Here is a 23,578-nt window from a genome sequence, read left to right as displayed (position 1 = left end):
CCGTCATTTTTCCCTACTCTTTTCCTTTTTTCGAACTTATTTCGCGAGCGAGCGAGCACGCCAAGTGGAACTCGGCGGAAACGCGCTCCGCCCGGGCGGGCAGCTCCAGCCATGGCGGGCACTCGACTCGCGGATATTATGACTCGGCCGACAATGGTTTTCCGCCCGGCCACCGGAAACCGCGCTCCTCGTCCCCGTAAATTGATTGCTCCGAGTTCGACGTAGAGGGCGACGCCGCGTCGGGCGGTCCCCGGCTTCTTTCCTCGTTTGGTTTCGGATGTTAATTACATCTGTCCACACGGAGGGCCGAGGGCTCTGCGCGGGCACGGGACAGTGCCGGGCTCGAGCCGGAGTTTGCTCTGCGCAACAAGTAAAGAACGATCAATACGCGATATACTTGGTGTCCGCGATGCAGCGCGCGCGGGCTCGAGCCTCTCTCTATAATCTTCCTGGAGGCGAGCCGCCATTTTTCCCGAGGCCTGGCTGCAACTTCCAATATCAATGTCACGGAGATGTACGCAGAAGTGTGCAGAGGTGCGTAAAGGGATTCTGGATCTCGGCGAAGACGCGTTCTGGTCTCTCGGAGTACTCGCTCGCCGTAGGAGCACCCTCGACGAGGCCTTCTCGCGGAAGGATCTCCAAACAGGGTTAATCCATGCCGTGAAAGCCATTGCGGGCCGTGCCTCATTGCCGAGTGAAAATATCCACGGGTCGAGGGTGCTCGCCAGGGCTGGAGCTGCCTGCCCGGGCGGAATACATTTCCAGCGAGTTCCACCTGGAGTGCTCGCCGTGGAATAAGTTCCGCCCGGGAACGATCGCGCTACTCCCTTTGACTTTCGGCCCTTTGACGCGGCCATTTTGATGCACGGTCCGAAAGGGGGTTAATGATTAAAAATTGAAACGAGGGTGGGAATCTCCCCCGGAAGCGAGTGCCCGGGGAAAGGACGGGCTCGAAATAAGGGGGCGAGATATGGTAATCGATCTTAAGGTCGTATCTCTCGACGGACGGCCCTCGGAGACCTGGGGGCTGGAAAAAGTTTCAAAGGGCGAGACGTCCGAGAGACGCTGGAACGAGGATGCATAAGGATACCGGCGCGGGGATTCGCGAGGGAATACGAATACGGATGCGAATGGAAACGGGGATTCTCGGCTCCTCGGGGTGAGTGCGCCCGGCGCTGCCCGGGCTGCGCGCGCAGCCCGCAGCCGCGCTCGCGATCCACTTCGCTCGTGGCCCGCCGAGTCGAGACTCCGGGAAAGCGACAAATCATTTTCCTCGGCGAGACACTCGGCCGGGATTCCCTTCTTTCTTCCCCGCCCTCTCGCGCGGCCAGCGACGCGGGTTCGAGTGCATTTGAATCATTCGATTCGAGCCCGCGACGCTTTCGCGTCCTTCGGGATATTGCATTTCCGCCGGGATGCGATATTCCCCGCGCCGAGTCGCGCACCCTGGAGTGAGCATGAATTGTAATGAGCGAGAAAATGGAAAGGGGGGACGGCCCGGGATTCGGAGGAGACCCTCTCCCGCGACTCGCGAGCGACCGAGCGTGAAACTGCCGCTCCGAGAGAGAGCCTGATGATAATGGCCCCAGAAATGTTATTTCGCGGGAAAGGGACCCCTAAAGCGGCCATTTTGCATTCGAATGTTTAACGCCGCGTCCCCGGCGCGAATGGGACGTTTTTTCAAGGGGACTCGATTTCGATGCCGCGCCGCTTCTCCTCCTTCCTTGTCGCGGGAGGGTCGCGAAAGAAAGAGGGAAAAGCACCGGGAAAAACCGAGGTTCGCCAAGGTTTATTGTCTGCGAATTTCATTACGGGTGGCCGTTTACTCGGCGGGGCGTTAAGAAGACGCGCCCCGCGTATCCCCTGAAATTGCTCGCGTAATTGTAATTGATGGGCCCTATTTATCACCGCGAGTTCCGCGGCGGCCTTCCTTTGATGAAGAGAAAACCTCGGCCCTTGGTGGCCGTCCTCGGGCGCCAACTACGTTATCAATTCCCTCGCGACCTGACTCTTATAAAGACCTTCCCTTACTAAAGAATCCCTCGAAGGCGACGCACGAGATACAAGATTGCTCTCTCTCGGACAACGTCCGATAACGTCGATCTTACCGATCCTCCCGGATCCTCGAAGTCTCGTAATCCGGGCATTCATCGCGGCGGTTCTCCGCCGACACTTTTGTCGTTTGATTTTCCGCACCCCTGTTTGCCGTGAATTACGTACACGTTGGTTCTCGCCCCCTTCGGGCCGCCCCGAAAGTATACACCGCCGCGGGGCCGGCCCTTTAAAACAAAAGCGGCCCTTCGAATTGATTACGCGCCCAAAGGGAGCGGCGAAAATCCGCCGGTGAAAGAAGTTTCCCGGGAGGGCAGAGAAGCCATATCGAGGGGATCGATTATTTAGCCGTATTAGCCGGAAAAGAGCGAGGGGCTCCTCGATGCCGTTGAAAAATGTAGAGTTCTCGCGCCGCGGTGAAAAATTTATCGCATCTCTCGGGGCGACAGGGGAGGGCGGCAGTCTCCTTTTTTCATCCCTTCCTTCTTTTTCTTTTTTTTTTTTTCATCCCGTCGCTCGCGGAAATATCCAGCATCCCGCTGGATAATTTAGGGGTCTCCGTGTCCCGACCTCCCGGGGCGATACAACATTGATTGCGAGCATCGCGTCAGGGTTACGAGGCCTTGACGTTTCGCTCTCTTTTGGAGCGCGTTTCGCTCTCTTGAGGCGCCATCTTGACGACCGCGCGGGACGTTTCGCTTCTGGAAGACTAGCTAAGGACGCGCCGTTTCCAGCTAACGCGGCTAAGTGTAATTAACGATTCAAGACCTGAATGGCACGCCGGAAAGGACGCCTCGGCATTCAGGACGGACACACCGGTAATGGAGGAACGAAACGCAATCTCGGCCGCGACGATCGCCCGAAGCGCGTCCTGAATGCGCTCGTCCACTCCCTTAAGGTCGCTCATATCGTTCCGGGGACTTCTTTCAGCCGGCCTGAAAGAAGAGCCGCCATCCCCGCATTAACGAGACCCGGGAATCAAACTCGGCGCAAGGTGTTTGTCCATAAACACGCACGGGATGAATTTGCCCTCCGTGTTTATTCGAGGCTAAGTCAACGTCGAGGTTCGAGTCGAACAAAGCCCGGTCGAAGACGAGGGCTTCGATCGAGCGCAGCGCGCGGAGTCGCAGGGACGAGCTCGACTTCCTTGTCGCCTTTTCCTCGGAGGAGGTCTGTGGGACCTCGAGTCGCGTCTTGGGGGAATTTCCGACTGCCGATCGGAGGCCTCTCTCCCGGGGAAGACGCCGTTCGCGCGAGGGCACCCTTAAACTCGGGGAGAGACCCTAATGGCACTTGGCCCCTTTCGTTTCGGCACTTGTCCCGATTCCATTCCTCGCGAGCCGCTGCCGGGCGACCCCTCGAATATTTCATAAACCTGGCTTCGATTCTTCCCGAGCTTCCTTTCGGGGGCTGCGAATCGATCCTGGGCGACGACATCGTTCCCTTGTTTTCGGGGTTAAGTGCCGAAACGCGGAGTGGCAGACAAACGCGACGAGGGGGCGTCGGACTTTTAGGGAACCCCCAAATTACGTTAACCTTTATCCGGAGTAATTCGGACGCGACGTTTCGACGTCGCCTCGCGTAATGGGCTCGAACGGGGACCTGCTAAATCCAGGAGATCGTTTTAACGGGGTGAAGTGCGTCGATGGGTCGCTAAATAGTTGCATAACGTGGCCGGAGGGCGAACGGGGATAGTGACCTTATCGCAGCGCGCGAGGCCCTCGAGGACTATCTTTGTCATCGTATACTCTTCAGCCACATCGCTCGCTACCCTATCCGCCGTGCAGCGTACGTGCCACTGTCGCGTCTGAAGAGTATTCGGTAACAAAAGCGTATTAGCAGTACTGTATTACATTTCAAAAGCGGCCAACAATTGGCCCTCTCCTCTCCAGTAGCGCTCTCCGGCCGGGAGCCGGAAGCGATCAAAAACCGTCGGCATCGACCGCGCCTCGATACTCGCCGACTCCTGGAGGCTCTCGGCGCAAAACTGGCCGCCGTTAATAATTAAACGGACCGCCGAGACGTCCGGAACGATGCGATCCTGCGGCTCGATCTCGCTAAACACGCCGGCCGTCTTCCGACCCGACCCGGCATGTCCATCCGAATCTCGGGAGGGAAATATTTCCCGGCGAGGCGGGCCCTTTTCGACCGCCATTTCCGACAGACCGTCGAGTATTCCCTGAGGGAGGCGGATATTCCCCGGGCAGAAGACTCCATCCCTTAATCCTGACCGGCCCTCTCGTGCTCCTTCGGCCGAGCCCAAATCCCGCGGTAACGAAACCGACCGTTCCCCAACATCCCCGGAATTTTCCACGACCAAGAGGCAGATAACATTAATAAAGTCAAAAAAAATCCCCGTATATATTCACCCTGGGTATCAAACACCGTATTCAATTTTCAATTACTCCTTTATAAACCTCAAGATGAATACCTTAAGATGAATATTGCAGGGCTTTCGACGGCCATCCGGGTACCGACCCCGCCGACGTCGCTTATCTTTGGGAGAAGCGGTGCTTTTAATATCGCGAACGCGGTATTCCTAGGAAATAACTCCCTGGGGGAGTCTTTACCTCGGTCCCCAGGTGGGGCTCGAGTCTTCGGCGGGGGCAGCCAGTCCGGATCGCCGGGGATCCCGTTAATCCTGGCAACGTCTCTTCTCTTCCCTCTTTGGCCGCTCTCCCTCTCTCTCTCGGGGGCGAAAAAGCTGGCAAAAGCCGGGGCGAAGGGTTAATGCCATTCGGCGCGGCGTAGTGCGCTTGATCAAACAAATGGCGGATCACGTACTCGGGGGTTTCGGGGGTCGGCTACTTAACGAGCGCCCGGTGTGTAGGTGGGTGGGTGGGCGGTGGGTGGTGGGTGGAGAGCGGCGCCCTCTGGCGGATCTTGGGCGCGCGACGGCAGCGCGAGGCGGCGCCGCCGCCGGGACACAATGAGCATACGCCAACAAAGTTATCGTGCCGGTGAATAGGCGATGGAATTATTCACGGGCAATCTGTCGTAACCGAGTTAATTTTGCCTGGCTGAAAATCTCCATATTCGGGCTAGATACCGACCGGAAGCGGCAATGCCGCGTCGATATATTCGACGAGCGCCCGAGGTGTCGCGCCAACCGCGGAGCCATGGGAGACGTTTTGCCCCGGATGCTGCGTATACGTCTACCGCATATATGAACATATACGCGGGGTAAATATATATACATTTATATACGCGGACTGCGAGGAGACGTAACTACCGTCCGAGCAAACAGAAGCTCGGAAGCAATTACGCGGGACGATGTATCTCTTGCAGCCGCGTCGGAGATTAGACGTTGAACGCCGATCGCACGACGTCTCGGGTCTTGTTCCCGGGGATGCCGAGGGGAGAGGGCATTTGGATATTCTTTTTGGGAGATCCGGAATCGGAGGCATCGATCCCGGGGATGGTGCCGGAGGGCTCGTCTCCTTTCGCCTTGATTCCTCGACGGAGGGTGGACGGAAGACTCGGCGAAGGAGGGGACTCGACAATAATGGAATTACTCAATTATGCCGAACGAGTTTCCAACCTTTTCTACGGTCCGTACGTACGGATATTAGGTTTCGGAAGTTGGCTGCCAGACCAACCGGCCCGGAAGCGGCAATCTCTTAAGTGCGCCCTCCTTGCCATCCACCGAGACTACGGGAGAAAGAAAGACGGGAGCTCGAGGAGCGCTCGTAATCAGCCGACGATCCGGGATCACCGGGTCCAAATGGACCGGAGGATCGAGGTAGGAAATGCCCTGGATGAACGGACCCACCCTGAGCACGACGATGTCTGACTAGATACCTCTCGATCTACTGCACCCCCTGCTCACCGCGACCGCAGGAGAAAAGGCATCTCCAGGGATCGTAATCAGCCGAAATCCAGAATCACCAGGTAGAGATAGTCCGGAGAGATCGAAGTAGCAAACACGTTATGTGGACAGACGATGTCCGACTAAATTCGCCTCGGTCTCCTTTACCGAGGGTCGGCCCTTAGGGGGCGCGTCCACCGCGGGAAGAGGTGCAACCCCCTGGAGGAGAGAAGGCATCTCGAGGAGGTCTCGCAATGAGCCGGCAAGCCGGGATCAACAACGATATCCGAGTGCGACACCCCCGGTACAAATGGAGTCGAGCCCTTAATTACGAGACACGGGGCGAAGGCGCCCAGTAAGTTGGGTAAGTTAGGTTAGGTTAAGTCGGCTCTGGCCCAGGCTAGGCCGAGTAGAGTGACGCACACGAACACATAAAGGATATTTACGGCACGGCGTATAGCGTTTCAGCCTCGCCGCGATGTCTGACTGGATGCGAGCCGTTCCCCTGCAGCGAGGATCACCTGCGGACCTCAGCGGCCGCAATTGGCTGACTCGGTGCAGGAGCCACTCCGCCGCGCGCACTCGCAGCCGGGTAATTACAATTTCTATTCACAATGCTCCGGGTTTTTCCTGGGCCCTTTCCCTTCGGCCTCGGTGTTTGGGTTCCAGGCTCCGCTGCGCGTTCACGCGGCGAAACGCGGAACGGCGTTATCCGGACCGATGGGGCGTCGGATGCCGCTTTGGAAGAAGGAACGCGGATGCGGAATAAAAGGGGACGAGGAGGACGTCGGGAGCGGACAAAGACGGCGGCCGACGGAATCTCGGGGATGAAGACGTCGGACGGGGCGAAGGCCGCGGAATCTACGGGGCGGAAGACGAACGGAATGGGAAACCGCGGCCAGATGGAAACGGCGAAGCTGGAAGAGAGAGAGGAAGGGGCACGTAGAAGGACGGAAGAGGACGAAACCGCGGCGAAAAACGCGCCCGGGAAGAGACGGATACGCAAACGGGCGACGGAAAAACGGTAGAGGGGGGGGGGCGGGAAAAGGGATTCAATTTCCCTCGGTGGGTAAAACAAAGGTTAAAGATTGCACGCCTCGGGTGAAGCTTTTTCCGTCGACGAGACACACGCGGCGAGCATTCTCCGGCGGCCCTGCAATGAATATTAATCGGGCGATATCGGTGACGGTTTTTGCATAAATTTACATGGCACCGAGTCGCCGAGCCGGTCGCTCCCCCTCCGTTCCTCCCGACTTAGTTTGTTATTGTTGCCGGCCAGCTTAGAATGGGAATGACGATTAAAGCCTTCCGCGAATGGGGTGGCGCCGCGCAGGGGAAGACACCCCGAGCCTCTCGCGTTATTTCCCCCCGTCGGCGTTTCCGCCGCTCCTCGTTCCTTTTTTCCTTCCCTGGGAGGGAGAGCGCTCGCCGGAGTGTGAACAATATCGAATTAGAGTTCGAGTCACGCTCGGTGATACTCCAGACTCCATCTTCCAGCGGGGGGGACTCCGGTAATGTAACGCTCAGTCAGTCGCACTGGAATCGCGCGTTAACCGTGTTAGCGCATTTAAACGGAGCCTCGGCAAACAATTTTAATTGCCGTAACGAAGGCGGCCGTATAATGAAATTTTCAATTCGACCGGCCGGAAAGGCCGGGCACGGTTTTCGGTATCGCGGAATTTAGCCGACGCCTCCTGGGGCCTCCTCTTCGTCCGGGCGTGAATAATTGTCCTCGGGGATGTGACGCGGCTACCGAACGGAGCCGCTCGATAACGAACCCGAAGGGAAACGGTGGGCCCTTCCCCGGGAAACGTATACTTCGGGTTAATTAAACGAAAACAGAGGCGAGCCTGCCCGGAAAAACTCCACCTTACGGGACTCGCCGAGGGAACTTTTTTCGCCCTCCCGAGGAATTTCCCATTGTCCACTAAAATGTACAATTGTTGAAAAGAAATGTAAAAAGCCGACTCCGGTAGGATATTAGCACATAGATAGAGCGAAGATGACGGCCCCTCGGAGTGGAAAAATCGGAGTGGCTCTAGGAGGAGGAAGAGGAAGAAGGAAGACAAGTGGAAGCGACGCGGAAAGGTCGGCCAGAAAATGGCCGCAATGGTCTCAGGAAACGCAACAGCGTGCAGATAAAAGCAGACGTCCTGCCACATCCGGGGACGTCGTGCATCATAAGCGGGGAAATACCGGGGCTTCCTGCATAACGTCGAGCCTCGTTTTCCTTAAAAAGCGATACCTCGCCGCGAGATTCTCCGCCTTCGAGATACCCGATTCTCGAGTTCATACGATCAAGATATTTAGCATGGGGAATCTGTCATGCGAGTATATTCGTATGCGAATGAAAAAATGAGGACGAACCGGAGAATGGGTCCTAGGAGGGAGAATAGTCGGGGATAATAAGCCAGGACTTCGTCCTCGGGATTTCGGGACGCGGCGTTTCCGCCCTTCCGTTCTCTCCGCGGCTCTCCTTTGCGACGGGGAAGAAAATGATCGCGACGTCTCGGGGAGGGACGAGGGACGAGGAGGAAGGAAAAGAGTGGAGTCGAGTTATACGGTGGGGAATAAAGAGTAACCGAGGAAACGCTTCGCGGCGCGCTAAAAGCATTCCCTGACGCGCAGCGTGAAATTCGAGGCACCTCCCGTTCCGCAAAAGGGATAAAGGTATCCTGCGGGCTAACAGCCGTGCCGGGGAGCGATACACCCAGTAGGTGGAGGAGAGGAAGACGGAAATGCGGGGAGAAGCGGAAAGAGGCGCGGCGCGAAGAATTCCGTGATCCACTCTCGACGGAATTGCGATTCCCCCGCGGAACGCGCGGCGATCCGCAGTCTCTTTTTCCCTTAACGGGTGGACCGGGGCGGAAAGGGAGTAACTCTGCCGAGCCGCGCGTTGCGTGACTGGAATAATCACGGGGGATGGTGCTTCACGCACGAGCTCGTCGAGACTTACACCCTCGAACGGAGCACACGGAGGTTCCGCGGAATCTCGGCTAGGGTAAAGCTCGGGAGTAACTCTTTTGATCCGAGGCTCTCCCGTTTGCGGAATCGCCGGCTCTCGAACAATACGGACGATACGCGAGATGCCTACCCCATCCGAGAGACCCGGGCGAGAAGGAAGGCCTTCATTCTCCAGGAAGTTGGACGATACGCCCCCCGGTGGTGGGACCAAACCCTGGTGGAAAGGATACCTCGGACTCGGCGAGCGGGAATTTTCGAAAATTCGCGGACGCCCCTGGACCACCAGACACCATCCACGAGGACATCCGAGCCGACTGGCGAGTATTTCCACCCTTCCGGAAAATCTAAAAACGCGAGTCCATTGGTTGCATTCACCGGCTTATTTCCGCGTGAAAACGTCTAGCGTCTCGAATGCGGAACGAACGAGCAACGGGGCAACGGAGAGTATCCACCGTCATCGCGGAACGTGGACGCGCAACCCTGGAGGCCGGTGCGCCGGGACCGGGACCCCGCGTCAACCCTCGAGCACCGACTGTCCGCGATGCCGGGTCCTCGGCTAGAGGACGAGCGGGTAGGAGTTAATTCCTGGAGGACTCACCGTGGAAGCGTGGCTGTTCGGGTCGCTCCGGCGACGTGCAGGAGCGGGCCTGGGAGGTCCTGGAGTTCGGGGGCAGTCCGGCGCCCATGATGAGGATCCGGTCGGGGACCCAGGGGTCCGGGTAGCACTCCAGGCGGAGCACCCTTATCCGGCCCAGGAACTCGGCTGGCTCGGCCACGTTGGACGAAATTACGAGGCTTACGCCCGTCGGACGGCAACCCGTCGTATTGTGCGGGATATGTTATTTAGAGGGGTTGTTTCCGATGCACACTGATACACGGCGGAGAGCTCTTCTACACCCTACCCAGCATCCAGCATCCCCACCGCACGGCGGAGCCGAAGGTTCACCGGGCAGTGGTGGTGGCGGTTCCAGTGCGCAAAATCACCCCGGCCTCTCCACCACCTCCGACGGCGACACGGCTGGGGGCTGCTGGGGGCCGTTGGAGGCCGCTGGGAGCTGCCAACCCCGCGACCCACCCCCGCGGTCTCCGCAAGGGCGAGCTCGCACACGTCGCCCGACTCCGTGTGGGCACTCGCGTCTCTGTGCGTCCCTCCGCCGTGGTCCTGGTGGTCCTGGACCCACGCAGTCATATTATTGCACACCGTCCCGGAGCCGGCGAGGTTTTAGGCGGCCCTTTTATGCGCCCCCCGGTCTCTCGAACGCGGCTCCATCGATAACTTTGAACGACCAAGTGGCGCGCCACGACCAAGACCGATACCCGGCGAACCATGCTCCCTTAATGTCCCTAGGGGAGATGAGGGAAACGCAAGAAGAGCTCGCACCTGAGCAGGACCTGGCCAATGGCGCGTTAACCGCGCAGATAGGAGGAGGTTAACTCCGAAACGGTGCGTTTAGCGATACGCGAGGAAGCGGATAGTCATCGTGGAAAGAAAGGACGACTGGCGTTTGATACTTCCTTCCTCCGATTTCGGGGGCACCTGTAGAGAGGGACCGTTCCGCGCTTTGACGCATGGACCATTTCGGAGCAGCCTTCGCGGTCCAAGACTTACGACGCAGGAAATGAACGGGATGACAATGGCAGGGGCAGGCCTCGAGTTAACTCGAGTTCCAGTCCGGAATTCGAAACCCAGGACCGACGTTAGGACATTCCGCCGTTGGTTATCCTCCGTCTAGGCAGTGCTAACGGCACCATTCTAGGCGTCCGAGTCAAGTTCTCCGGGAGCATTCCTCCTGTAACTTTGGGAACCCGAAGCAATGCAAGGGAATGCGTCCGGGTCCTGGAGGGTCCTTCTGGGGGACGAAGAAGACGGAGAGGAGGGACCTCGCGCGGTTATGGTAACCGGATAAAATCAACGGGGGAGCAACGGCCACTTGGTCCTTGCCATGGACAAATGATCAGCTGGAGGTTTCTCCCTTCTTCGGGGAGGGAGAAACCTCCCCAACCGACCTGGGATTCTCGACCCTCGTGTCCTCCCTGGAATGAAGGCAGGACGCGGGATTGATTTTACATGGGTGGCTCTAGGGAAGTTTTCCCGAGTGCCCGAACAGATTGGCGAGACGTGTTCCCGTGGGTTCTCGACCCGCTCGCGTTTCCCGCCTGGATGAGCGGAATCCGTTCCAGGGGTCCGTCGCGAGGAGGAGGTGTTTCCACTCCTCGTCGCTACTATCTTCCCTAATGGAGCTCGATCCAGGCCAAACGTTTCTCGCGCTTCGTGCGGCGAAAGTATACCGCGCGTATAAAGCTTGGCCGCGCGGAATCAATATCCTGGACCGACCGGACCGCGGGCCGCGCAATTCCCTCGGAATCGAGGCGATCGTTTCCTCGTTAGACCCGACCGGGGTGAACGCGGAATCGATCGATCCTGTACCATGGGAAAGGACCTCGACTCCTATCGCTAACTCGGGATTGGCGAGGATGCCCGTAACGATGCAAGACCGAGATTGACTTTGCTCGCGTAGTGTCCAGGTCTCGTTGACGAGGTTCCCGACGAAGAATCTCCGAAGACCCCTCGCGGCGCCATCGCGGAGGTCCTGGAGAACCGGAGGAGCGGAGTCCTTCCCTCTCCAGGTCGCCGGAAGGGTTCCTTAGGTCGCCGCAAACCGTAACCCGAGGACGTCTCGAAGGACGCCGACGCCAAAGGGATCGGGAGATCAAACGAGTCGGTGAATGCGGGGGTTATCGATGACTGCACCCACCGTCTGGAGTTCGCCGAACCGGAGAACTTCGTCGAGAGGGGAAGAAAATAGCCGCCGCCGCGATTCCCTCGCAGGACTCTTCCGGGAGAAGGATGCGCCCAGGTGAAACGCGTTCCTCCCGGGAGGACTTGACGGCTCTGCGTCGGTTTCGCCACGGTTTTGCCGCCTCCCCCTGCGGCCTATCCGATCCTGCGAAATGGAATGCTCTACTTTGCGCCTCGACGAGAGTCGAGATTCGCCCTCCGGTCGGGGACGGTCCTTGCAAAATATAACCGTCAGGATTTCGGAGCTCCGTAACACCTTGTATGCCGGGAATACACGTATGTACACAATGTACGTGTCGTTGTACGTAGGTGCACGTGTTATCGGGAACGAACGCCAATAACGCGGTTTGCCCGAGCGCGGGTACGACCCTCGACCTCTCCCGCGTCTTGCTTTATGTGTCTTGGAGGGTCGCCTCCCTCCGGCCGTCCCTCGTCCCGCCCCCGTTTATCAATAACGTCCCGGGGAACATATTGCAGTTCGGCCAGATGGATGGCAGTCATTTGCAGAGGTTACGCGCCCCGGATTGTTATGGATTGGATGTTAAACCGCGCGCCCGGGATCCAGGAACGCCCAGAAGCGGAGGAACGAGTGACCGGCAGCGCCGCGCGGCGGACGCTCGAGGAACTCGCGAGGAAACTCGAAGGCGATGCCGAGTCAACCGAGCTAGCGGAGACGAGCCATATCGACGTGGACCATCGACCTCGACCAGTGGACGTCGCATACATCCGAAGAAAATGGAATGCGGATCGCTAGATGAAGAAATGAAGATTTTCCGCGGCCAGGCGGTTTCGACGGGGTCAACGACGCGGCCGATAAGCTGCGGCCAAGTAGGTCACTCCGAACGGGACGGACGAGCTATTTGAATGCGGATCGCTTTTACGGTCGAACGATGCACGGCGACCATAGAAGGAGGGGATGAAAAGGTAACTTAGAGGTGCAATCGCATCCTCGACGCGACTAATGGCAGAATCAGCCAGGGACTTGCACTTGCGGAAGGGGGTTTCCTCCGTCCGGCGTACGGGCGGAAAAGTTCGCCCCGTACAAATTGGCAATTTCGAGCTAGACGCACGCACACCTGGCGGGGCGGGACGGACGCGGGGTCCGGGGGATTGGTAGGAAAAAAATCGCACCGATTAATTCGTCGGAACCGTTGATCCATCGTGGCCGACGACGCGAGGGTGCACTCCCCTTTAATTTATGAGCCGCGCGCGGAAATGATGATTCCGCCCGGGCTGGCACCCCTCGGGAGGGGCCGGTCGCGTTGACGGCCGCAGAGCGAGCGGCGGCTCCGCTGCGGTTTCCGCCGCGACGCGCGACCCCGACTCCAAGGTGGAATTCCGCCGCGGATTGGCCGCGAGAGCTTCCGTTCACGAATGGGGGTGGCCTTGGACGGCGTCACGCGGGGAAAGAAGTAAAAAGAGCAAGAGGCGGAAAAGAGCCGACCTTCAATCGCAGAAATCCGAGGTCGCTTTTCCGCGTCCTTTGTGCCGCTACTTCGTGAGTCTACCCCGCCAGATGCGGAATCGTTGCGTTTCGTTCGGGCTCGCGCTTAAGTTTCCGGACCAGAGTGGAGGGAAGGTGGAGGCGGATGTTTTCCTTCTTTGCTTTGGTTGCCCCGACCTCGTGCCTTGCTCTTAAGGTGGACAAACACGGGGTTTGCGTGGAGCGATCGTTCCGCTCCGGATTGCTCGCAGCCATCTTGGGCCGACTGATCCGCGAGCGCGCTCCTCGTCATGGGATTGTTTTTCCCGGGGGTCGCGGTATGATTTAATTAGGACTGAGCCTAATGGCTTCTTTATTTGTTGGCACAGGCCTGGAACCAGACCTGCCGCTGTTTGGTTTCCGGTTCGCCTCACTTGCTTTGGTCCGGACGGCCTCTCTTGGTGCACGCGAGGTAGCGTGAGAGCAAACATGTTCCGGGAGTAGCCCTGGTACAAAAAATAAGGGGTTGGATCCCTTTCCTCTACGCACGGCGTACCGGAAAAACTACATATACGCGTACATCCTTTTAATTTTTTTCAGGTGAGATACAGGGGTTTGAAGCGATTTTCGAGCGGATACATGACGTTTTCAGTCCGTTTTCGGGCTGCCCTGTCCCCGTTAAATTTTCTTCGCACCTGCCATCGCTTCAGCCCGACGAGGAAGGTTCTTTCCTTCAAACTGGTCTATCGAACGACCCCGTACCCGCTCGCACCAGCTCCTCCCCGCTCCATACACCAGAAAGCCATTCATGACCACCAGTGTACACGCTTCCTACCTCGTGGCAACGGCAACCGTATACCTGGCCATCGCAATTGAAACCGCGCCCTCGACTTAGCGATTCCTCTCCCCCCGATTGCTAGAAAATCCAACCCCCGTGTAAGCGGGGGCGAAAGCGCAACTAATTGTTGCAGCAGACTCTACTGCTGATGCACGGAAAAATGCAGCGCGCTGGCAGTACGGGGCGCTGGTATAACCGGGCCGGCGATTAACCGAGTGAACTTCCTGCAATATATTAAACCGCGGCAAATTAAAACTTTTCCGCGCGCATTTAACATTTAATGCAGTATTCCGCGGGCAAACAAACCGGCTCGTATCTACTTTAAACACGGCGCGGTGGATTAACCGCTGAACAACCGAACGGCCAAATTCCACCGGTCAATGGGGGATGTTCGCGTAATCCCCGAGACGAGGTCCATCCGCCATTGACCCTCCACCCCCCGACGCGGCCCTAGGTTCCCGTTTCTTGGCCTCTCTTCTTTTAGCGACGAACTCGTTAGCCGGTCCTCGTAACAGGGCCGCGTCGAAAGCGTGGTCGGAATTCGGCGGTGGAATTCGGGGCCCGTGCATGGAATCGCAGGGAAGATGGTCGTACAGGCGGTCGGTATGTCGGTACATTGTACACAGCTGCCGGGGGGGCTGCCGGTTCAATCGCCCTGCCGGCGAGGCCAATCGATAACCACGCGAAAGCCGGAATGATTTATCGCGGGGGCGCATTTCGCGGCGGCAAAGTGTTAATACACACTTAGGGGCAGGTTTGCCCGGGCCGGCAAGTACTGCAGGAGGGTCAACATTGACAGGGCGCGGCGACGGCGGCGCTTTGTACGATCGGCAGTATTTGCTTGCGCGACGCCCGCACGTTGCCCTGCCGATAGAGCAGGAACCTGCGCCCGGGCTCGACGAGGCTCGACGACTCCGTCAGCTGCAGACTCGGCTGGGTGGCGGACGTCAACGCTCGGATCACCTGGACGGAAGAAACGCAACTTTAGTTTCCACGCCGGCGGCGGGGGACGCGTCGAGGGGCTCGCTTAAAATCTAAAAGCACTCGAAACTCCCGCGAGATCCTCCGGAGGGTCGGGGAGAGACCGTGCCGTAGACGCGAAAACGCGGCGGCGGAACGGGGGCGGAATGGGACGCCCGACCTGGCGCCTCTCCGCGGATCGAGGATCTAGATGTGCGCGCGGACGGATGATCGCGATTGGTTTGCCGGATTACTGTCTGTTCCGCCTCGCCCTGCACCTCGGGGATCCGGATTCGCGCGGTGCACCGGGCTGAGTCGCTGCGCAGATCGCGATTGGTTCCCGGACCTGGTACCCGTCCCTTGCGTTCTATAAAATAAGGGCTGCGAAATTAAAATGCGTGAAGATGGGGCGCGAGCGATTTCCAGGGAGGATTGAGAAAATAGAGGACAACCAAGGTACGCGCATCCGTGGGACGCTTCCCTTAATCTCCGGCGCTCGCCCCCTCGACTTTCGCGGTACGTGACGCCATGGCACCGGAGGACTATTACCGATACGCTGGAACCCTTGGAGGAGATAAAAACGAGACGGGGTCCGGGAGCAAACCAATCGCGAAGGTTGCGTGCCATTAGGCCGGTCGAAAGGTTGCGACTGATCGATTCGCAATCTCGACCCCCCCCCCGTCCCCGGCAGAGCTGCAGCGCGCAAAGTCGCGGTGTCGAGCGGAATCGGAGCGTCTCTCGAGGAGCCGGATGAGAGTCGGAGGGTGGCGGACGCCGAGGAACAAGGGGACGAGAAAGCGAGCCGAGAGAATCGCGAGAGGCGCCGAGAACAAAACGCGCCACTCACTTTATTTTCCAGCTCATCGGGCGACAATGAGAACACGGCGATGTCTCTCGTTACGACGTCGTTCTTTAAATCCAGCCCCATAAGGATCGCGAGCTGGCCGTTTCTCGCCCTCGTAAACGATTCCACGGCTTCGTAGGCGCCCTCCAGTTTGATAAACTCCTGAAAACAAACGCAGATCCTCGGTCCTTGGGAGTCGTTAACGTTTAAGCCCCGTGAATCAAAGGGAATGTCCCACCTCCACCAGCACCGGCAAGCCGGCGATCGGCACCCCGCCCGCCATTTTGTAATCCTTGATCAGCAAATCCCTCGGCGTTAGCTCGGATATGTCGGTCTTCGCGGCCAAAATCTCCTTGTACACCGTCTCTCTATCATCTCTAACGCCATCCACTTCCTCGAGCCGCTGCATAACCTCCAAATCCAACGGAGTGGCGCGATTGGCCTCCTTCGAGAAGTTGCAGGTGTCGATCAGGATGGCGCCTGTTGAAAAATAAACCTCATAAGATACGTCCTGGAATCGTTTACGCGTTACTTATGTTTAAATTAAATCTCGAATTAACGAGGACCATCCGTGACCCTCAAGACCTCGAGGACGCTCGTTCGCGTTAATATCGGCAAACGGCGCGAGCAAGCTCGTTATGTAAATCGCCACCTTCCTCGAGGAAGGGTTCATCCCAAAGAAAGGCCCGGCACGAGATTCGCGTCTCGGTCCTCCGTTTGCCCGAATTACCATGCGATTACGATTAATTCCGGCCATTTTTCGCGGCAAGTTAGCAGTCCCCCGAAACGGGGACGCCTCGAAAGCAAGATGGCGTCGCATCGATTGTAGGCGGATTCAACGCCCTTGGAAAAATGGCTTACGAAGGAAGGTCTTGTTCGCGGGACTTTCGAGCCCCGAAATTACGAGTGTAGCTGTGCTTGACAGTCTTCGCCGTATTCATGGCGTGCCGAAAACAATGAGGCGCACTCGGCGAGCAGAACCGAGAGAAGAAGGGGACGCGCCGATGGCGCGAGGAAGAGACAAAGCGAGTCTCCGAATTCGAGGCCGAAGACGCATTCGGCAACAAGGATTCTTCGAGAAGACGGATTCGGGTTTGGGAGAGCAACTCGAAGAGGGCTTCGGTCTGGAGGAGGAGATAGAGGGCCACGGCTTAGCCAGAAACGGTCTCGAGAAGTCCAAGATGGCGAACGGGATCAAGACTCGCCAGAATTCCAGATTACGGCTTAACACCGTAAGCCGGGGATTCGGAAAAGCGGTATTAACCCCTAAGGACAGGGTCAAAACTCACCGCGGTCGCCAGTCGTGTTTGACAACCTCAAGGAACGAGAATCTATAAAGGAACATCGCTCGCGACCTCTTCTTTCGAGGCAACGAGTCTCTAAAGCGAGGCGAAGAGCGTCCATCGGGAGACGACGAAATCCAAGATGGCGGCGGACCCGCGACCGGTCAAGACTTGTACCGGTCGACGAGCGAATTCCAGTTCGGTGCTCGACCTCGTGGGGCATAGGTGAGTCCAAGATACGACGAGCTGGACGAAATCGATGGCCTCGACGCGGCCGGTCCAGCGGATCGCCGGCATGGTTTCGATTTGGCTCGGCACGCCATTGATCGTGCGCGGAATGCCGATGGGACGCGGGCGTGCCGTAGCGGAAAACATTTAAGATTTGGTCCTGAACGGAAGGAGGACCGCAGTCCCGCCCAGCTAACCTCCAAAGTGTTTTCCCTCTCCCTCTCTCGCTGTTTCTCCCGCCTTCGCTCCATCCGTCTCTCTCGCTCTCTCCCGTCCATTGGCGCCGCCGTGAGGCAACGGTCGATAATGGAATTAAATTACCCGGGGAGAGAAAAAAAAGGTGGAAACTCGCCTCTCAGAAGATTGGAAACTTGCGAGTCCAGGGCTTCCGGGCGCCTCGCTAATACGTTCCCGGCCACCAGAGTGGCGCAGCTGCCGACTGTTTGTAAATTAATCGTCCTCCCGCGCCAGGGCCAGGCCGCGTCTCGGGGCCGGTGATCAATAATTTCCACGACGGAATCGGCCAGCGACGAGTCCCGCTCCGGGAGCGCGTGGTGATCCACCAGGACCAGCTCCAGCCTCCGCTCCCCGGCGAGGACCTCCAGCGCGACCTGCGAGCTGTCGAAGGATCGATTAACCTTGGCCCGTTAACGCCATTCGCGCCAGGGATGCCTGCTCGATTCCTGGCCCGCCCCCTGGCCATGAATCGAGCGCCTGCCCGGTGCGGACCCCAAGTGCATCGTCCTTAGTCCGAATGTCCCGGAGTACGAGTACAGGACAAATTAACCCTCCACCATTCGCCCTTACCCACGTGACTTTGAGGTCAGCGGGTATTATCAGCGGCATAACCTAAAACAGCGCCGCTCCTTTGTCACCTAGGAATTTTAAATATAATTTTAATATGTCATAATCTTAAGTCGTATGAATTGAAGATTTACGAACGAGTGATTTGTTGGCGCGAGAAAGTTAATTCTCGTAATCTTGTACAGAGGTCTTCTTGGCTCGAAGAAAGAGACGCGAAAACGTGCAGGGGTGACCGCTCGGGATGTCGTAATAGCGTTGAATAATGTATACGAACGGAAAGGTATTGAATGGCCTGATGGTCGTTTACCGTGTCCCACGTGAAAAGCTATTCCTCAAAAGGCGATGTTAAGGCCGGGCCTGCCGGGGGAGGCAATTAAAGGGCGTCGGTGGAGGGGGCAAGGTCACTAATTGCAATTCCGGGGATAACTCGGGTAAGGCGGATTTTCCGAAACAAAGGGAACCGTAATAAAGCGGGGTAAACTTACCGAAACGTCAGCAAATTTAGGGGTACGTTATGTCGTCTGAGGTAATAAACGACTTCGGTCCTTACGCGGAATTCCTCCTCCGCGACATTCATTACGGGTATCACGGCCGGATCGTGATTACGGGTCCTTGCCTCCTGATATCGGAGGAGGCCCTCCACCAGGGCGCAGACCGCGGAATCCAGGTCGCAGGTCTGGTTCCCCATGACCACCGTCACCTTTCCCGCCATTCTGAGATCAGCCTGCAACGAGATCGAAGGAATTAGCGGAGGTACTCGCGAAACACCTGTAAAGTACCGTCACGTTAAATCGGATCGCGGATTTGCCGAGATTAAGGGAGTGGAAAATCCCCGTTAGAAAGAACTCGGATATAAGAAGGGCTCGAGGACGCGGCATTGACGATAAGGGTTACGCCCTTGGTTCTAAACCCGTAATATCCCTCAGTGATAACGTTTTACCGCCCGACAGAGTTTAGCACCAAATGCAATGTTAAAGGATACGGTCCGCAATCCGGGCGAGATCCTCCGCCTATAGTTAGAAGCGAAGTCGAAAATTAGTCTAATTTTAGATTTAATTCCCCGAAACTCGAAGGTTAAGGGGGCTCGGAAAGGAAACGCGAATAGAGGGTGGCTTAGAGTAGGGGGACGACTACTCGGCGGAATGATCGTAAAGATTTTATAGGGCAGGACATTTTAATGCCGTCTTATGACTACGTTGGATAGCGAGCGAGGACGTAGGTCCTGGACTCCTCGATGGGGAAATTGAAACGAACGAACGAGGTCGGGGGCGCTCTTTCACCTCCCCCTTTTTTTTTGGACTCTCGAGGAGTGTCGCCATTGCGACGCGCCGACCGGGCAAATTCGATACCCGAAATGCAGATTGACGGACGTGAAATCCAGCGCGGCGAAGAAATTCAATAATATTTAATGCAGGGCCGAGGGGCAGCCGCTGTAGTGCCATGTACATCGGCTCTTTATGTATACATACGTGCCGTGTAGAAGGCATATACACGTATACATATATACATCAGCATCCCGACTCGGCGCTTCCGACGAACGATTAAAAATTAGCGCTAAAAGCTCGGCGTGCCTCCCCTCCAGGGCCGTTCATTAAAAGTTTAAGCCCGCCTTCGGGCGCGATCTGGGCTTAATCATTTTTAAATAACCATTGCAAATATGCGCTGTCGTAAAATCGATAGCGGCGTAATGCTGATTGACGTAAATGTAGGCGCGAGCGGAGCCGAGTCGGCGGATGCGAAAAGTGTCCGCCGGGGGTGCGTCGAAACGTCACCGTCAGATTGCGCGGCAGTGCGCCGTAATTAATCCGCGGATCGTTCAAATGGACGGTGATTAATAACCGTCGGTTAAAAGGGACGTTTCATCGCGACGGTGTGCCATTAAACGCGAAGGACAATATTCCCAGGGCTGATTGGTGATTTCGGAGGGAACGGGAATTATCGGTCCGCGTTCTGGGTGAACTTCCGAAAAGGCCCGACAGATGGCTTCGCCTGGACGCGCTGCGCGTTTCGCTTTACCCGACCACTCGAATTGGACAAACCCCGAGAATTTTCCTCGGTTTATCCATCAGAGTGGCTTGATATCCCGGTTAATGGATATTAATATCGATGTCGGGTAGATGTAGGGTGTCCGAGAAGACAGGGATCTCTGTATCGACCGAAGGGCGAATGTTCGTTTGGCTGGAATGACGGATCAGGTAACTGGGGGGAGAATATTGATTCTTTATCGTATTCGCGGTTTGCGTAGATTAGTTTCTTAGAGATTGAATGCAGGGAAGCGTCCAATAATGTGTTACCAGTTTCGCTTTCGATGCAGCGAGGAATTTCTCCATGGTTCCCGTGTCCCTTGGTCAGAGATGCAGGTTAACGTAGAGGCGATAGTTTCACTTCTCTCTTCCAGAGGGTGCTCGAACCAGTTTCAGTACTGACATCTGTGGGCCGTAGCAGCAGAGATGAGTTGAGAGAGTGCTTACGGGCAGGATGCGATCACACGATCCTGCCCGTGAGCAATCTCCCTTCTCATCTCTGGTAGCAGTAGCAGTTCTACTTTACCGGCAGAAGGTGAATCTCTACACGGTTTCAAGATTCTGATGGATAGTTAAACATTCAAGAGGGGACATAAGATTGTCTTTTATTGTATTTTGATTAAAAGAAATCAACGTTCTTAAATATAGTGTAATATATAATACATTGCGTTATACTAGCAACCCTCGGGTTATGTCGAGGAGCGCTACCAAACAATCGCCACTAAATTAATAACCTGGAATGATGTACACGAAAACACTCGAAGTACCGAGCACAATATACAGTACGGCCGTTCAATACGGAGTTAATATCATCTTAGGAGTTCCTTTTCCCCAGCAACGAAATTACTCTTCGCCAGCGTGAACTCGATTATGAGGTTATGATAGTAGTAGCTATATTGACGCCGTTCCTTGAACGGAGTATCATAAAAAATGGACCGGGTGTCTTGGACCTCCCTCCATGGCTGCAATAATTTGAACGAGCCTTTCCTGAGAGCGATCATGGGCTCGTTTAATAACTGTTAGAACAGCATGTAAATAATTATCTACGCAACATGGGAGATTTTGCATCAAGCATTCGACCTTACGAATGCAAGTTTCTTTCTTCGCCGTTCTGTAAGCTGGTTCGTGCTGCGGTACCAAGTCATTAATGAGAGTAACTTTCTGAAGAGGACAATGCAAGTGTCAATAAAGATGCATTTGTGAATAGCACCTGGCTTCTTGCATGCTCCTTCTCTCTATCTCCGCCATCCTGCAAAATGCTCCGCTTTGCATCGATGCTGCCAAGATGCTAATGCGCCAGAGCGTGCGATTATAAAGGTAAATGAGTCCCACGCCAAGCGCATATTTGCAAAGCATCCGGCTCCTTTCGGGCTTATTTTCTTTCTTCCATGCCTTGTAAGTTTCCTGAAGTGCTCGTCCATCGATGATTCTGACAGATGGTCGAAAGTAGCCTGCTAGGCGTGTCATTCGATAGATGGTGGCGAACGAGATCGGTTCGGGTTTCTGTCGAAAAGGAGTTGTCCCAATACGTGTCAGTCGTAAACGATTCGATTAAATTACGTCAGAATTTCTCGCCGTCAGCGAGAGCAGGCTCCATGGTTTAGGAGGAACTTTGCCAACATATTATCACGATTAGGATCGTTAGGACGACCACTCCAATGATCAGGAGTATACACTTCTTCTTGCGCAATTTGCTCTGATACGTGGAGGCTTGCCTCAGCTCTTGGGCACCCTCGTTCACGAAAACCTCCGTTCGCTCCACCGATGCCTCGATCGAGTCGATGATTTCTCCTTGTTCGTGCACCATTGCTCCGAGGTCTTTGAAGATCTGATTCACGTCGTTAATGTCGCTCTGAAATCAAAGATTTTATGTCAGTTACTTCATCATCTTTCGCTTTAAGGAAGCCCTATACCTGAACTCTCTACGAACCTCCAGCTGACGAATATTTGCTTCTTGTAATTCCAACATCCGCAGATTTTGTTCCTCTTGTTGGTGTTGTTGCTGTAACTGCTTCTGCGCTCTATTGTCCTGTAGCTCGATCAGAGTCTCTTGTTTCTTCTCTCTGTACGGAGGAAGAGGTACGCTTGCCTTCGCTTTCCTGACCATCTCCTTTTCCTTGGAAGCAGCCAGCTTTTGAACACCCTTTGGAGAAAGTGTATCGGTCAGGCATCGGTTCAGTTTGCTAACCCATGTAAAATATTTTTATGTATCAGCTATAATTATCTCACTTGAAAACTGTTCAAGGCACTTCCAAATTCATCGTGGAGCTTCATCCTCTGCATCTTCCTTTGCCTCTGCTCGCCTGGGCTGCTTCCTCCTGAATTATTTGCCAGGTTGGTCAGATCTTTTAAATGTGCACTCGTGTCTTTTGCTAACTGTTGGGTGTAGTGTTGTATCTGATGTCTGTAGAAATGATAGAACGTTAGATATTTCTTCTATTACAAAACCATGCCATCCGCAACATCCGCAGGACTTACAGTTGGCTCCTCAGCTCCTGTGAATCTGTCGACCCTCCCAACTGACTGACCATTTTCTGCATAGAAGAAACTGCAAGAATAATAAAAAATTACCTACGGTTCACCATGATGGCTCCACCCTTCCAAAACTTTTAACCGCATGACGTTACCATTCTGTGATATCTTCATTATCGAGGTGCCAATCGTTTGGGAGAGCCTCTCGAAATCCTGCTCCCTCGTCGGCCCCCCATTGTGGTACGAAGAGAACCCGATATCCATCCTGGTGGTTCTCGAGTCTCAGTGATCTGCGAACAATCAACGGAACCCTACGTAAAACTTTTCACATTCATTATCTCAAGTAGAGAATATATGCCCTACGAAACGACCTCACGTATATCGACAGAAGTGAAATTCACTGAAAACCTAAAAAGTCAATAGGTGTCGGCCATTTTTAAAGGCTAGGCAGCCCATGACTAAACCTAACCTCCAATTACCTCGAATCTCCTCCTACGAGGATGGAGATTAATTAGCAGAGAAACACCAACGTCATCGGCACATTTTACGGATTACCTTTTTCACGCTCGACGGAGCGTTTTATGCTGCAGTTGAGCACCAAGGTTGTGGAACGCTAACCTTGGAGCCGAGGGAAAAGGTTCGCGAAACCCACGTACCAAATGCGCGGATGGTCGATAATTCGAGGGAAACACCAAGAAGCTCGAGCTGGCCTCTCCGTGCGAGTCCGCCTACCTGACAGTTTCATCCAATTAGTGGACACACATGTATTTCACACAAAAGTGTGCCGCATGCAAGAATACGTGACTCAGGGGGTTCAAAAGACTCACCCGAGTAATGAAGGAGGCTCGCCCGATTTCCGTCGTCCTGCGACTAAGAGAACACCCAAAGGGTTCTTTAATCGCTTAAAAAGTCTCGCAGAAGACCTCGGAAATTCGGCGGATAATGCAGGCGCACTCGAATCTCGTATCTCGAATGCCGTTTTCCAGCACCATCTGCAATGACGGCGACTGACGTTTCCGAAGCCCTCGAAGGAACGCCTCGGGAGGAAAGTAGCGCAACCAGAGCAGATTTGCCGTCT

At 55.7% G+C, this 23,578-nt stretch overlaps 2 protein-coding genes across 4 annotated transcripts; both read right to left on the bottom strand.

Annotated features, from left to right (window-relative positions):
* Positions 1-13,503: 13,503 nt before the first annotated feature.
* LOC105699054 (exopolyphosphatase PRUNE1) lies at positions 13,504-20,380 on the bottom strand. Its single transcript, XM_012423756.1, has 6 exons — positions 20,299-20,380; positions 18,490-18,728; positions 17,553-17,818; positions 15,928-16,169; positions 15,693-15,851; positions 13,504-14,848 (listed from the first exon to the last, which is right to left on the bottom strand). The coding sequence occupies exons 1-6, from the start codon at positions 20,332-20,334 to the stop codon at positions 14,672-14,674; spliced, it is 1,119 nt and encodes a 372-aa protein (XP_012279179.1). The 5' UTR covers positions 20,335-20,380; the 3' UTR covers positions 13,504-14,671.
* Positions 20,381-20,597: 217 nt separating this feature from the next.
* LOC105699261 (syntaxin-12) lies at positions 20,598-23,520 on the bottom strand. 3 transcript variants are annotated; one of them, XM_012424124.2, is made up of 7 exons: positions 23,328-23,520; positions 23,056-23,232; positions 22,656-22,790; positions 22,507-22,576; positions 22,258-22,432; positions 21,959-22,171; positions 20,598-21,880 (listed from the first exon to the last, which is right to left on the bottom strand). In XM_012424124.2, the coding sequence occupies exons 3-7, from the start codon at positions 22,762-22,764 to the stop codon at positions 21,629-21,631; spliced, it is 819 nt and encodes a 272-aa protein (XP_012279547.1). In that variant the 5' UTR covers positions 22,765-22,790; positions 23,056-23,232; positions 23,328-23,520; the 3' UTR covers positions 20,598-21,628. The 3 variants fall into 3 exon arrangements, with proteins under 3 accessions (XP_012279547.1, XP_023289689.1, XP_012279550.1); XM_023433921.1 differs by having other exon boundaries at positions 21,629-21,880; positions 23,056-23,228; XM_012424127.1 differs by lacking the exon at positions 23,056-23,232 and having other exon boundaries at positions 21,629-21,880.
* Positions 23,521-23,578: the final 58 nt, after the last annotated feature.

The sequence above is a fragment of the Orussus abietinus genome, unplaced genomic scaffold (assembly GCF_000612105.2).
Source record: "Orussus abietinus isolate OABI.00-Male unplaced genomic scaffold, Oabi_2.0 scaffold3, whole genome shotgun sequence".
Classification (NCBI taxonomy): Eukaryota; Metazoa; Arthropoda; class Insecta; order Hymenoptera; family Orussidae; genus Orussus; species Orussus abietinus.
Note: the sequence above shows the minus strand (reverse complement) of the source record. Positions and strands in the feature narration are given on the sequence as shown.

What these genes read in the sequence shown, in the direction of transcription:
- LOC105699054 (XM_012423756.1), bottom strand. Translation starts at nt 20,334, where the DNA reads ATGGAGAAATTCCTCGCTGCATCGAAAGCGAAACTG. An exon ending in CTGCATCGAAAGCGAAACTG is followed by an intron (nt 18,729 to 20,298) that starts GTAACACATTAT and finishes ATCTCGTTGCAG; the next exon opens with GCTGATCTCAGAATGGCGGG. An exon ending in CTAAATTTGCTGACGTTTCG is followed by an intron (nt 17,819 to 18,489) that starts GTAAGTTTACCC and finishes ATCCTTCGACAG; the next exon opens with CTCGCAGGTCGCGCTGGAGG.
- LOC105699261 (XM_012424124.2), bottom strand. Translation starts at nt 22,764, where the DNA reads ATGGATATCGGGTTCTCTTCGTACCACAATGGGGGGCCGACGAGGGAG. An exon ending in GTGCCTTGAACAGTTTTCAA is followed by an intron (nt 22,172 to 22,257) that starts GTGAGATAATTA and finishes CTTTCTCCAAAG; the next exon opens with GGTGTTCAAAAGCTGGCTGC. An exon ending in CAAATATTCGTCAGCTGGAG is followed by an intron (nt 21,881 to 21,958) that starts GTTCGTAGAGAG and finishes CTTTGATTTCAG; the next exon opens with AGCGACATTAACGACGTGAA.